The sequence below is a fragment of the Varanus komodoensis genome, unplaced genomic scaffold (genome assembly GCF_004798865.1).
Source record: "Varanus komodoensis strain SLA01 unplaced genomic scaffold, ASM479886v1 scaffold7_1, whole genome shotgun sequence".
Taxonomy (NCBI): Eukaryota; Metazoa; Chordata; class Lepidosauria; order Squamata; family Varanidae; genus Varanus; species Varanus komodoensis.
The window spans coordinates 3,047,513-3,061,071 of NW_025336479.1; the positions used below are offsets into that span (position 1 = coordinate 3,047,513).

General features: G+C 48.7%; 1 protein-coding gene across 2 annotated transcripts in view; it reads right to left on the bottom strand.

The window, feature by feature from the left end:
- Nucleotides 1-13,559, bottom strand: part of RHBDF2 (rhomboid 5 homolog 2) — an 82,993-nt gene that overhangs the window by 1,525 nt on the left and 67,909 nt on the right. Inside the window, exons 15-18 of one of the 2 annotated variants that reach the window (XM_044453806.1) lie at nt 12,690-12,765; nt 10,350-10,450; nt 8,732-8,885; nt 3-1,006 (exon numbers count right to left, since the gene is read on the bottom strand). In XM_044453806.1, the coding sequence (XP_044309741.1) occupies nt 968-1,006; nt 8,732-8,885; nt 10,350-10,450; nt 12,690-12,765 (370 nt within the window). In that variant the 3' untranslated portion in view covers nt 3-967. Of the gene's footprint in view, nt 1-2; nt 1,007-8,731; nt 8,886-10,349; nt 10,451-12,689; nt 12,766-13,559 lie in introns of those variants that run through there. The other variant, XM_044453805.1, reaches the window with a different exon arrangement.

A 13,559-nucleotide genomic window follows, 5' to 3' on the forward strand; every position in this document is an offset into this window, starting at 1 on the left:
AATTAAAAATGAGTTGCAGCAGGCATTCCACCATGAAGCCAGCTGGACCCTCCAGGAGGGCCAGGAAAAAGCTAATGGACAGTGTACCCCTGAAGCATACGTTTGCAAGGACAGGCGGTGCAGTACAGTGGTTAGAGTGCTGGACTGGAACTCAGGGGATCTGGGTCTTCACTTGGCCAAGTTCAGTGGGTGTCTGTGGGGCAGCCAGTGTCTCTCAGCCTAACCTACCTCACAGGCTTGTTGTGAGGATAAATGGAGCACAGCAGAAGGATTACATAAGCTACCTTGGGTTCCTTGCAGGAAAAAAGTAGAATGGTGTATTAAAAAAAAATCCTACTGCTGCAGTTGTTCTTATTAAAAGCTTAACAGTAGGTCCCTTAATCAAGGAGGACAAGAAATTTTAAATCCCTAGGCTGCCCAGGCTTGAATCTTGGGCAAAGGCAGGCTTCTGGGATAGTCGTCACTGATTCTGGAGCGGGTCATGACGACACAGAATGCTGCCTGCAGGAATGGGATGCCTCTAGGTCTGTGGGCTCGAATTCCTTGGTCCACAGTGCTGAGAGCAAGCTATGCTCTGTACCAGTGAAAGTCTTGGGGGATGGCGCAGGTAGAGCAGATGCTCTGAGAATTCAGAGGTCCACGGTGAATTCGTGGCATCTCCCTTCGAGGAGGAGGCAAGGCTGCAAAAGTTACTTGTCTGAGCCCCTGGAGGGAGGCTGCCAGTCAGGGCAGAGAAGACTGAGCCAGGGAGAGTAAGGGGCTGATCCAGAAGAAAGGGAATGCTCAGGTCTCACACACAGCCTGCAGAGACTTGGGCAATATGCAGACCACAGAAAGTCTTACAAATGGTCAGCTAACCCTAATATCCCCCACACACTACCTTCTAGACACCAAGGTGGGAGCATCTTTTTCTTGCTTTGTTTCCTTTTTTTTTACTCCACTATGTGCAGCTCAGGCTGAAGCATGCTTATTCAGAAGTCTCTGTGAGTTCAATGAGGTGGATTCCCTGTTAAAGGAGCCTTAGTTCAGGTTCTGCAAGGTATGCCTAGATCACCTGCAAAGCTCACTTCTGGGTGGGACTCTGTTCTGAGCTAGACACTTCTACATACTAACTCGGGATATGGACCAAACATGATTATACGTTTTGTCCTTGGTGGTTTTTAAAAAGGGAGGTCTGTTCACACTTGCGCATTTTCGTCTCCATCTGATATGAGCTTTCGCAGCATTTGGAATCCTTAAGGCTGAAGAGGGCTGGCAAACACGGTACAGGCACCAGTCTCTAAATACCAGACCAGCCTTCCCCAGCTCAGTGGTCTCCGGAAGTGCTAGCATAGGAGGACTCCCTTCAACCCCAGACAGCATGACCGTTGCTGGGGATGGTGTGGGCTTTTCCCCTGTAGAGTTTGGGGAAGGCTGCACAAGACCTTTTGTATGGGCATTTTCCAAAACCAAGATATGCAGCCATGAAAGCTAAAAAAAACCACCTACCTGCCCCTCGCCTCATTAGTACCAGCTACTTCATTTTGAACAGAAACAGTCCCAAATGTGGCATAATGGATTGCAGGGGGCATTTTTGGACTGGCTGCTCTCACCACTGAAAAGGTGAGCCTCCCCTGAGGACAAGATCAGCAGGACCCTGAGGCACAACGCATGCAGAGGCCCCGGGATTTCTGGGCAGTGCCACACTAACTGCTGATTTACTTGCTTAGCCACCCAACAGCCAAAGTTCTCTGGGTTGGGAACAACAGTAATAGATACACTAAAAAGCAACATGGAGTTAAACAAGAACAAAACATCATGCAATTACACTGGAAATTAAGATAACATTCTAACAACTCAACTAAGGCCAGCCTATACTGCTAGGCCTGCTTAGAAACAATCCACCCCACTGCTCCCCAGCATTTGCTATTTGGAGTGTGCCTTGGCAAAAGGGCAGTCTTGACCTGGTGGCAAACAGATAGTAAATGTGGTGCCAGGTGGGCCTTGGTGGGGAGATGGCTCCAGGATTTGGGGGCTGCTACAAAGAAGGCCCTTCTTGTTGCTACCAGCTGAGCCTCTCCTGGAGGTGGCATTCAAAGGAAGGCCTGAGATGTTTAGGGTAGTGCCTTGATACATCGTGGCTGGAAGAGGCATTCCATCAAGTACTGTGGTCCCAAGCTGCACAGGGCTGCATAGGTTAAGATCAGCAACTTGGACTGGACTTGGGAGCACACAGGCAGAACTGGTGTTAGATGTTCTGACTGCCTCATCCCAGTTATTAGTCTGGCTGCTACATTTTAAACAAGCTGCAACCTTCCAAATTGTTTTCAAGGGCAGCCCCATGCATTGTAGTAATCTAGTTTAGAGATGACCAGATACTAAGATAGGTTGCAGCTAGCACCTACCTAGATAGGTGCCGAGCTGGACCACCAGCCAAGGCTGGCAGAAGACACTCCATGCCACTGGGGCCACCTGAGCCTCAGGTGACAGAGATGGATTAAGGAGAACCCACAAGCTATGCATCTGCTCCAGAACAGGTTTAGCACCCTCCAGCCTGTCCAAAGATCCACCCAGCAAATGCTTGGATTGAGCTTCAGTTTGTTAGCCCTCATCCAGTCTGTGGCTGCTGCCAGGTGCAGGTTTAGCATTGCTGCAGTCTCACTTGCTGAAGGTGAAAAGGAGAAATGCACGTGCATATCATCAGCATGCTGCTGGCAACACACTTCCAAACTCTGGATGACCCCAGTCAGCAGTTTCATGTGGATGTCACTTAACATGGGGGAATACAGCAGCCCCATGAGGCACCCCATACAGGAGACTCCATGGGGCTGAGGAATATCCCCCAAACACCCCTTCTGGAGCCAAGCCTCCAAGCAGGAGTGGAACCACTGCAATGCAGTAGAACCCGTTTGCCACTCAGACAGTCACTCCAGAAGGATACCATAGTTGATGGGATCGAAAGCCCCTGAGAGACCCAGGGGTATCAGCAGGATTATACTCTCCCGTCTCTCCTGGAACAGGTCATCAGGCAGGGCGGCCAAAGCCATTGCTGTGCCAAAACTTGGCCTCAGTCCTGACTGAAATGAGTCCACTTTTCCCATCAGAGCAGTAATTAAAAACACCAGTGATAGCAGCAACACAACAGCAGCAGGAGGCGACACTGCAGAATTCTGAGGCGTTTTTTATGCTGGTGTTCCCCCCTTGCTTTAGGCTCAGTGACTCACAGAACAAGAGAGCAAGCCTGGGGCCAGGTTAGAAATGGAACAGGGCATTTGGAGCACAACCCTTAAGACAGAGCAGAAGTCCTGCAACTCCCAGCCTTCCCCAGCTTAACCCGCCCCGTGCAAGCCCTGCTGCAGTGCTGGGGTTCTAGCAGGAGCTGCAGCCTTGCCCAGCTTGCCTGGGAGGGGCCTCCAGGGCGGCCTCCTTTCATTTCAGCCCTTCCCTGCCCCCAGTGGCAGGGGAAGCTGCACCACCGACATGCATGATACCCTCCCTGCCTGCAGTCACCCAGGGATACAGGCGGCCGCCCAGTGATGTGCAGAAGCAGCTCTTGGGTGCTCTGCAAGGGTTCTGCACTACAACTCCCAGCATCCCATGCTGGCTGGAAGTACTCTGCACATGGGAGCGTTCTATGAAAGGGTAACTGAACCAGTAATGATACCTGAGGAAGAAGCCTTGATCCCACCCCACCCATGCACCTCTGCCGGCCAGCTGAGAGCTAGGTCACCCAAGGCTCGTGTGGCGGAGGGGCACACATGCCGGAGAAGCACCTTGGAAAGGGTGCGCACGGGCCTCGAGGGGCTAACAGGCAGTGGCGGCCTTTCTTTCCACAAGGTGGAGAAACTGCTGAGGCTGCCCAAAGGATTAGATGGGTGAGCTCCTTTACAGCCTGTCAGAACCTCAGATTAGCCACCTGCCTGCTGCATCAGTCAAAGGACCGAGGGGGCACTCTCACATGTGAACTAATACGGCAGCTCACACGTGCTGGCCCAGCACATGGAGGCCAGGAGAGCAGCTACAGCTACAGAATCCTCTCGCGCCACTCCAGCCTTGGAGAGAGAGTACAGGAAACCCTCCCACTCCAAGCTCCCTCCGAGGGGAGGCCATGAGAACTGCCAGCATCTCTTTCCCTAAGCCCTCCTTGCTGCCAGCTTTTCCTGCATCGTTCTGATAAGCGGGGAGGGGGCTGTCTGAGCCTGCACAATGACATTAAATGCAAAAATGACATTGTTAGCTCCCTCCCATGCAGATTTCATCTCAACCAAGAGGTCTAAGGCTGTGTTCCTAAAACACATTTACTCACAGGCCCTGTTTCACCGGGCACGGGAATTGGATGTGCTTCTTTGCTTTCTTGCATAGGACTGGATCCAATTAGTTTAGCTCTCAAATCACTTTATGTGAGGCTAAAAGTTAATTAATTAATTAATTCACAGGAGGGTATGTCCACATCCATTTTTCTGTGCAAAGAAAAGATGAGGCAGCAGGTGGTGAGCAGGGAAAGCAGCAAAATCTGCCATCAGGAAACTCAGTTTCTCTATAATTCTAGTTTTTGCAGAGCAGCTAATTTCATTTAAAAAAACCCCACAATTTCTCAGGACCACCAGTTGCCAGACACACAAACCACAAAATTTTGGTTAACTGGGAGGATCAGAAAGGTGACCAGTCCTATTGGCCAATGGCTTCTCATGAAACATCCATTTACAGCATCTGTTCTCTCATGCCCACCCCAACATGAACCCCCCCCACCGCATCCTCTTTGCACACTCACACTTGTTAGCAGAAAACACTGAACAACAACAACAACAACGCCCGTGAGGATGGAGCCTACTTAGAGGTCACGAAGTGCTGAGGGGCAGCAAAGGGAAAGGCACTGGAAGGGGGGAATGGAGTTGGGCATTCTGGAGAAGCGCACGGCTTGGGAGAGCCCTGGACAGGAGCAGTCTTTCCAGCTCAGGCTGCAACATCTATTGCAGATCCCACTCGTGTATACAGGAAAACCCAGTTTCTGCAACTAAACCAGAGAGAGACTCAGCCGGTATGGCAGTGCAATAGTGTGTGTTGAGACGGATGCAGGCGACCCAAGTTTGCACCCCTTAGCCAAGAAGCAACCTGGGTGTCTCAGGGCAAATCTCTCTTTCAGCTGCGTATCCCTCACAGAAGTGATGTGGGGACAAACTGGAAGCGTTGTGGCTTGGAAGATCACTCAGCAAGACTCCCCTTGTTTTGAGGTGCTGTGCTGCACCCGGGGCAACGATGGCGCTAACCATCTGTTGATCTGTTGCCAGATCTGTTGGAACCTACCATGAGACTTTAGGATAAAGAAAGCTCCCCCCCCCCCCCGGTTTGGTCCCTGGGCCAAATTACCACCTTGGACCAAGCCTGTACCTACAAGCCCCGGCCAAGCTCCATTCTCTGGGCGAAGAGCAGCACAGAGCACCATGGGGGCATTTTTTCAATGGGTCAGGGGGGTGACATCATGAAAGAAGACCAGCTTCTGGGGTTTGCTCCTGCCCCTTGAGGTCATCCAGCCTGCCAGCCTGGTCCTCTTTCTGCCCAGAGAAAGCAAAGCCACAGACAAGTTAGGTGGCCTCTTCCTGTGGGGCGCTTGTGAGGCAGGAAGGGTCTTGGCTGAGAATAGCAGGAACGAACTCCTGGAAAGCCCAGCTGAGCCAGCCTGCGCCTTCCCACACTGCATGTGCCCCTGTCTGGCTGTGAGAGTTGCAGAAACTGGGGTAGGAGAATCAACACCTTATCTCCTGTCTGTCAGAGATTCCCCTTTGCACGCAGCTCTGGGTGGGGGCAGCGCAGAGCCTGTGGAGGGTGTGCAACCCTTTGTGGGCTGCCCTGGATTCTGGATGGGCTGGATTAGATACACGGGCCAGAGGCTGCCCTCTGCTGTTTCAGTATAAGACGATGGGGAAAAACAGACTTTAAAGCTAGGTCAACCAAAGCAGGCAAAATTATACACAAGTTCCGGATTATAAACATATAGAAGAAGCCCAACCATTACTGAATGGTGATGATGATGATGAATAGTGAAACTATTCATGAACTGCAAGATCTCTTTCTGCATCCTATCAGAAAGTTCCTGTCTTCACTAGGGCTCAGAGCTACCTGCATTATCCACCCAGTTCTCTCAAAACACCTCCCTATGGGCTTTTCCAGCGGTGCTTTGCCAATATTAAGCGGCCAGCCCCCTTAGGGCAATGACATCATCCATCTGCCTGCAGTCACACCACCTTCTTTTGTCAGGCTGCTTCAGCCACGTGCCAAGAGAAAGGAAGGAGATGGGAGGATAAAGCTAAGGGAAAGCAGCTCCTGAATTAATCCCTCTTCAGGGCAAGGGAGCTCAGCAGAAGGCCAGTAAGCTAGATGCAGCTTGCAAGATTTCCCTTTTAAACTCCCCATTAGCCAGTTTACAGTCTGGGTTTGTCCACAGCAGATAACAAAGGGCCACGGCCTTTTAGAAGTGGCTCAACTGGTAACCCGCAGAGAACTCCAAAGGCTTCAGCACAGCCGCCTGTGAGAGAAGGGAGCCTGTTCAAATAGGCACAAATGACAAAAAGGGACCACGCTCTGGGAAGGAACTGCTCCTCTTCGAAGTGCAAGTAAGGATCACGTGTGCAAATTCTCCCCAGTGTTTAAACACACGCACACATGGTGCACACAGAAAACCGACACATCAGTGAGAAGGCTAAGCCCTGTTGATATATTAACTTTCTGTATGCAGAGCGTTTGCATCATGAGGGCATGCTCATACACGGGAGCTTCCTACTTGTCATCCGAACCATGTCGCATCTGCTCCATGGCACAGAGCAGTGCAGAAGCGGCTAGAAGACCTTACTATTATGGAGCCTTCCTGTTCTCTCTAACCAGGAACCTGTGCTGACCCTTCCCCCATGCTACAGCATAGAGAAACAGCATGCTGCTTTGGGGTTGTCTGTTACCAAATCCAAAATGAGGTGGGATGACACAGATATCTTGGCTAGTCAGATTTCTGTGTGGGGGTGGGGGAGAGAGTCAGGATCAGGCAGAGCTGCCAGATCAGAGCAAGCAGGGCATCACTGGTTTCAAAGGTGAATGTGTAGTTCTAAAAAGCCTTCTAACCCTGGATCTGCTCTCCTCTTTCAAAGTAGTCCTGTGCTTAACAAGCTATCCTGGGCCACCTTTATGGAGGTTTTTTGAAACAGAAGCTGCTAGACAAATCACATGCAACAAGACTGAAGCACCTCGATGTTAGAAGTTACTTTTGCAGTCTGTGTTTTTCTGCATTTATAGGAAACATGACAGCCCCCCCCACCCCCCACTCACAGGAAGCTGCCTTATCCTGAGTCAGGGACCTGCTTGGCCCATCTTAGCCCAAATGATCTCGACATGACTGGGAGCCACGCTCCAGGGTTTCAGACAATTTTTCCAGCCCTGTCTGGATGCGTTGAAGATTGAGCCTAGGGCCTCTTGCATGCAGAGCAGGTGCTCTATCACTGAGCTACAATCTCCCCTGGTCATCTACAGCCTTCTCAGAGAAACAGGACTGGCAGCATCTGGGACAGCAATGTGGCAACCATCGAAACTCAAGTGCAACAGCAATTACTCTCTGAAGTCCTAAGAGCCCGAAACTAAAACAAAACATTCTTGCTTCATGGCAGAACCAGCTTATTCTGTACTTCTAGTCCAGCAAAACAAACCTCCTTTTCAAGTAACCTTGAGCTTCCCAGGAGCTCAGCATGGGCCCAGCATCCCACCTCCAGGCTCTTCACCACCATGGATGGCAATGCAAGTCGGAAGAAGAACCACATTCAGAAGATCCTATTTCAGATTCATCATCTGAGATGTGACCAAGCACTGCAGCTGCTTCACACATGCAAGAGAGCAACCATTCGGCTAGGTGTTGTGACTGAACCATGAAACTATGCCTTGTGAGCAAGTCTGCATATCAAATACAGCTTTAAATTTCCTATCTAGGCTTGTTCAGAAGTCATTATCCATAGTTCCATGGTTTGGATGTAACAGGAAATGAAGTTAGCTGATGACTTCCCATCTTGTTTCCCAGCACTTTAGATTTTGGGCTATAAAGCTGAGAGACAAAAGCTGGAAAGCAATCTGTGGAAGGGGGAAGGGACCTGCTACACCCACACAGATGTAAGTGGGCTTTCCACTGGCCAGATGCAATGCAGGAGGGTGGAAGACCTGTAGCTCCCCAATCACATTATGCATACGCTGCCTTTCAAGCAGGTTCCCTGAAGTGGTGAATATCTGGCTCCTGGACCTTGTATTTGCCTTCTCCTCCAATAAATGCTTCTTCCCTGTTCTCAGTCCCAAATATTTCAAAATATGGAAATCCTCAGCTGACACCAGAGAGAGATCATGCCAACTGGGCACACTGCTTCTTACGGATGTATTTCTACGTTCTGTTGTTTTCAGAACTTGAGCAATAGATGAAAGGCATTCCTGGTGGTTGCTTACAATTCCAAACTCTTTTCTCTTTACAGAAGGCTCAAACAGCCTATTGCTCTCTAGATGCCACTGGACTACAGTCCCCATCATCCTTGATCACAGGCCATGCTGGCTGAGACCAGTGGGAGTTGGGACCCAACGACATCTGCAGGGCCACTCATACTTAAAAGGTTTACCAGCACTTCTGATTTTCCAGGCTGCAGAACATTACCAGCTGTGTGTGGCTGTGGAGACTTTTCTATTTAAGTTGTCCCATAGACTACTAAGCCGCTCTGCCTCCTGCAAAAGTCCTTACCTCTGCCCTATATGGAAGGAAGATGGCACTAGCCAGGTTGCCCGTGATGCCACTGAGGATGAAAATGATCATGATTCTAAGCCAGCCTGCCAGCTTCTCCAAATCCCTGAGCACCGTCATCTGAAAGATCACCGACACCAGACAGTGGATAATCCTGCAGGGCACAGACAGACAGACGATTCATATCAGAGCGTCTTATGGCTTTAAACAGCAATGGGCTTTCCTAGCAATGCTTACACCCTCTAGCCTGAGCAAGTTCACGGGTTCTGTTAGTGATGCTAAACATTTGTCACTTCGAGAGATATGCCTGGCTTTGCACAAGGGGCTGTAAAAGAAGTTAAAACAAAGGTGGGCTGAGGACAGCGCAAGACCTACTGGCAGATCTCTGAGTGTTCTGCAGAAAACAGAGAAAGATTTTGATCTGCCAGATGTTTACCAAAAGCAGCAAGAGAGCTACCCCCTTTCCATCCTACTGCTGAAATGAAAAAAAAATGGGGGTAACCAGAAAAGATGCCTTCAGTTCTGATCCTCAAAACAAATCCCTGGGCTCAGAATTTTAAAATACTAAGTTTATCGCTTTACTGGGCTCTAGCTGAAGTTTTAGGGTTCATTCGAGTAAAAACCAAAGTAGGTTTCTTCAGCCTGAAGTTTGCTGAGCACAAATCCATGTGGGAGTCAAGAGGAAGAGCTAAAGAATGTCAAAGAATCCTTGGAGGATAATATCTTGCATATCCAAGCTGAGACCATGAGAAGTAGATGAACCCTATTCTAGGTTCCTGGCTCAGATGGGCAGAAGCAAGATCTGGTCAACTGATGGGTTCGAGCAGCCAAAACATGGGAAGCCAAGCAGGATGCAGACAGGGACAAAGGTAGAGCAACCTTCAATGGGAATTATGGGACTTGTAGTACAACACATCTGCAGGCTACCAGATTGGGAAAGGCTGAGTAAGATGCTGAACTTCCCCAATACCTTGAAATGCTTAGAATCCTGATAAAAAGCATTGGGAAATCCAGGCAGGATTTCTATATGGTCCAGCAGCTGAATAAGCAGGGCTGAAGACACTGGAGGTCAGATGCATCCATCATGATAAATCCACTAGGTTGGCGAAGACTGTGTAGTGGCTACAATCTTAGAAGTACAACTGGCCCCCCTGTTTTTGGCTTTTAGACAGGGTATAAAGACGCATCTTTTCAATTTGGCCTTCTAAAACGAGCAACTTCTAAATGTATTTGTTGTTTTTTCATGCTCTTGTTTAATAGTTGGAAGGTTTTATTTTTTAAAATTGTTGTACACAGCCTCGAGAGCCTTTCATGGCGGTACATAAATGTTAATGATAAAATAATCAGACCAAGAACAGGAAGACCAGGGCTTAAGGCCTTGCCCAACCATAAAGCTTACTTGGGCTAACTACTATCACTCAGCCTAACCTCCCTCACAGGGTTGTTGTGAACATAAAATGGAGTGGAGGGGGAAAGAACTACATACACTGCCTTGAGCTCTTTGGCGGAAAGGGGAGCTCTACATGCAATCATGAAAAGGACGCAAAGGGCCATCCCAGGGGCCCATGCCTAGTTGTCCCTCCCAAGGGCACCCATGCTTTCCATTCTCCCTACCCACCCTGCATGAAGGAATAAGGACAACCAGAGTCTATAGAACTGATCAGGAATCTCTGGGTTCAGAAATGGCAAGAGGCCACACACCTCGTCCATGCAGTGGACCTGGAATGAGAAAGAAGGGGAGAAAAAAAGGGTACATTAAAGTGGGTGGACCAGTCAAAACTGGAAGGAGGAGAACCCCTGAACCCTTCGTCCCACTGTGACGGAACCAATGCTCATGGATCCTGATAAATTTAGGGGTTCCCAAGTGCACACAATCCGCCCTCCCCCAACTTTGGCCTCATGGCCTTCGGATCAGCCACCCAACACTGGACACCCTTATTTGCTGTTCTCCTCTTATATGCTTCTGGATTAGCACTGGGAGCGGGTGGCAAGCAGAAGAGTGAGAAAGGGATCCCTCTGGGTTCAAAAAGAAAGCAGCAACTTTCTTGTTGACCAGTCTCTGAATGGTTTTATTGCTATAATCTGATTTTTAGTATGTTAATTCTGTATTTTGATTCTCTTTTCTCTCTTTTGCTGTTCACCACTCAGGAATCCTCTTTTGTCTGTGGTACCGCATGGCAAAACTGCCACAGCACAGAGCCATAATCCCCCAGCACCACCTCCTGGAATTGGCCGGTCAAGTAAGAGTGGAACCACTGCAGCGCAGGGCCTCCAACTCCTAGGCCAGTCAGCCTATCCAGACAATGGTAAAAAAAAAAAAAGCCACGGAGGGGTCCAGGAGAATCTCCGCCCCATATGAACGCCTCTCAAACTGGTGCCACCAGCCAGGAGGGTGGTGTTGCACTCCTGCACTGCTTATGAATTTCCTGCAGGCAGTATTTGCCACTGTGTGAGCAGAATGCCAGACTAGATTAATCTGATCCAGCATGGCTCTTCTTATGTAACCTTGGACCTCTGGCGTACGAAGCATGAGCCCTCTATCGCTGCATCATAGCCTTAGCCCAGATGCAAAGAATGTGTGTGTGGATATTGTAAAAGTCCAGGCAGGTAATGGCTTGCTGCTCTTTCAAGAGCTTGCCATTTTCCACATGAGAAACCTATAATCTGTTCTCCAGAGACACTGCACATGAAAAAGCTTTGTCCCGGCTTCTTTTGCTTCATTTTGCTCAAAGGACATGCTAAGCATTTGCAGAATCTGAAGTAGCTCTTTTGCTTTTCTTTCCTTCTTCTTTCAGAGAGAAGACAAAGAAATAGAGGAATAGATGAAGGGAAGTAGAATGAGAGAGTGCCTATTATATAAGAAGGCTCAACTAGAGGTCCTGCCCAAAAGAATAATAGGGAGAAATACACATCACAGACATTTCATTCCATAAATGCTTGACTCTTAGTCAAAGATGTACAAGTGCCTTCCCCACTTCGGTGCCTTCTCAAGATATTTTATCCTTTGTCCCAGAATTCCTGCCTATCAGCTATGCTGGATGCAGCTGATGGGAACTGACATCCAAAATGCCTTGAGAGTTGCCAACTTGGGAAGGCTGGTTTACAAAATTGGGGGAGGGGTGCTCTAAAAAGCAGCCTGCTTTTGAGGGGTCAAAGCACACAACTGAATATGCCCCATTTGAGATGGCCCTGGGCAAGCTGCCCTCAGGTGGAGCCTTCCTCCAGGTCAGTGAACCTTTGCAGGCTTACCTGGCAGCACTGCTCCAAGCAGCACCAGCCAGCTGGTTCTAGTGGCCATTCTCGTTTTCCACGATGCCCCAACGCAGCATTGGTCTAGACTCTAGGGCACTGTGGGAAATTAAACATTTGCTTAACCTTCCACCTTGTACTGCTCAGAGCACCTGCGTGGAAGTTTTTTGCTTTTAAAGGGGAAGGGGCAACACTACAGGCAGCAGCTGTGGAGCTGCCACAGCCCTGGCAGTTCTGGACAATGCCAGGTGCTGACCCCAATGTCACTCTTGAATATCACTGTTGCTACTAAGAGGAGGCTGGGCAAGGATTGTTTTCGCCACTTGCCACTTTGCTAGTGTTCCACAGATCCGATTCTCTCTTAAGGGAAATCTAGTGTATGGGTAGAATCACAGGTTGGGTGTGAGCTGTCATCAAATTTTGGGTTGTCATTACATGCATCCACAGCACCATGGTTCAACTAAGGGTTGTTAACCATGAACAATCCAGGGTGTATAACGAATAACAACCCATGGGTTTTCTTCCTGGGTTATTCATCATTACAACCAGAGTGCAGGATTCACACATAGCAACAACGCATGATTCAACAACTTCCCATACTCTGGATTGCTGTTATATACAAACCAGGCTATGGCCAGATTTATTATTCCGCAAGCTCAGGCCAAACCTTAGAAGTTTCCCCATCTACACATCCAAAGGTATTACTTGCCTGTGAACAGAGAGTTGCTTCTTCATGGAAGTAACCATGCATGAACTCACAGTACTCCCTAGTAGTGATCTCACAGCTAATACAAAGAGAGGGAGACATACACACAATGTTAAGAATTACTTAAACATTTGTTTTCTATTTTTGTCCACCTGAACTTCAATTCCTCTCCAGAAAATACCAAGTTCATAAATTATACCAGCCTTATTCAATCTACTGTCCTTCTCATGTTTTGAACCACAACTCCCATCACTCCCATGTTGGCTGGTGCTGATGGGAGCTGTTATCCAAAAGATCATGAGGGTCCCAGATTGGGAAAGGCTGTGCGAGAACAGCTGATATTAGCCAGTCAACATAGGTTTGATATGCAATCAATGAGGGGCAGGTAGCCCTAATATTTCTATTATGAAGGAATGTTATTTTTGTTCAGGGGTGCTCCTGACTCAGGTTTTTTCAGACAAAATAGCGACAGAGCTGCCCACAATGCTTCCAGCACAACTGCCTGATGAAGCCCAGCCCTTCCTTTGCACAACAGCACACAGAGAAGGTGCCTTGGCACTTTTTGAGTACTACATACAAGGAATTTAAAGAAGAGGGGAAACCCTTTTATGCTTAGCTTCAGTTATTTTAGATTTACATGGCAGATCGCAAGCCACATGCAGCAAGACATCACATTTGGCTCGGCATGGCTGCATTTATTTCTTGGGATAGAGAAACAAGATAGCTAAAGAGATACAGAGAATGTTCCGATCATCTCTCTGCCTCCAGGAGATGGTTTCCATACATAGCAAGTCATGTAACAAAGCTCAGTGGCATTTTGCCACTACCTTCCTGCTCACGTTTGGCAATGCCAGACACAGAACATCCAAGTAG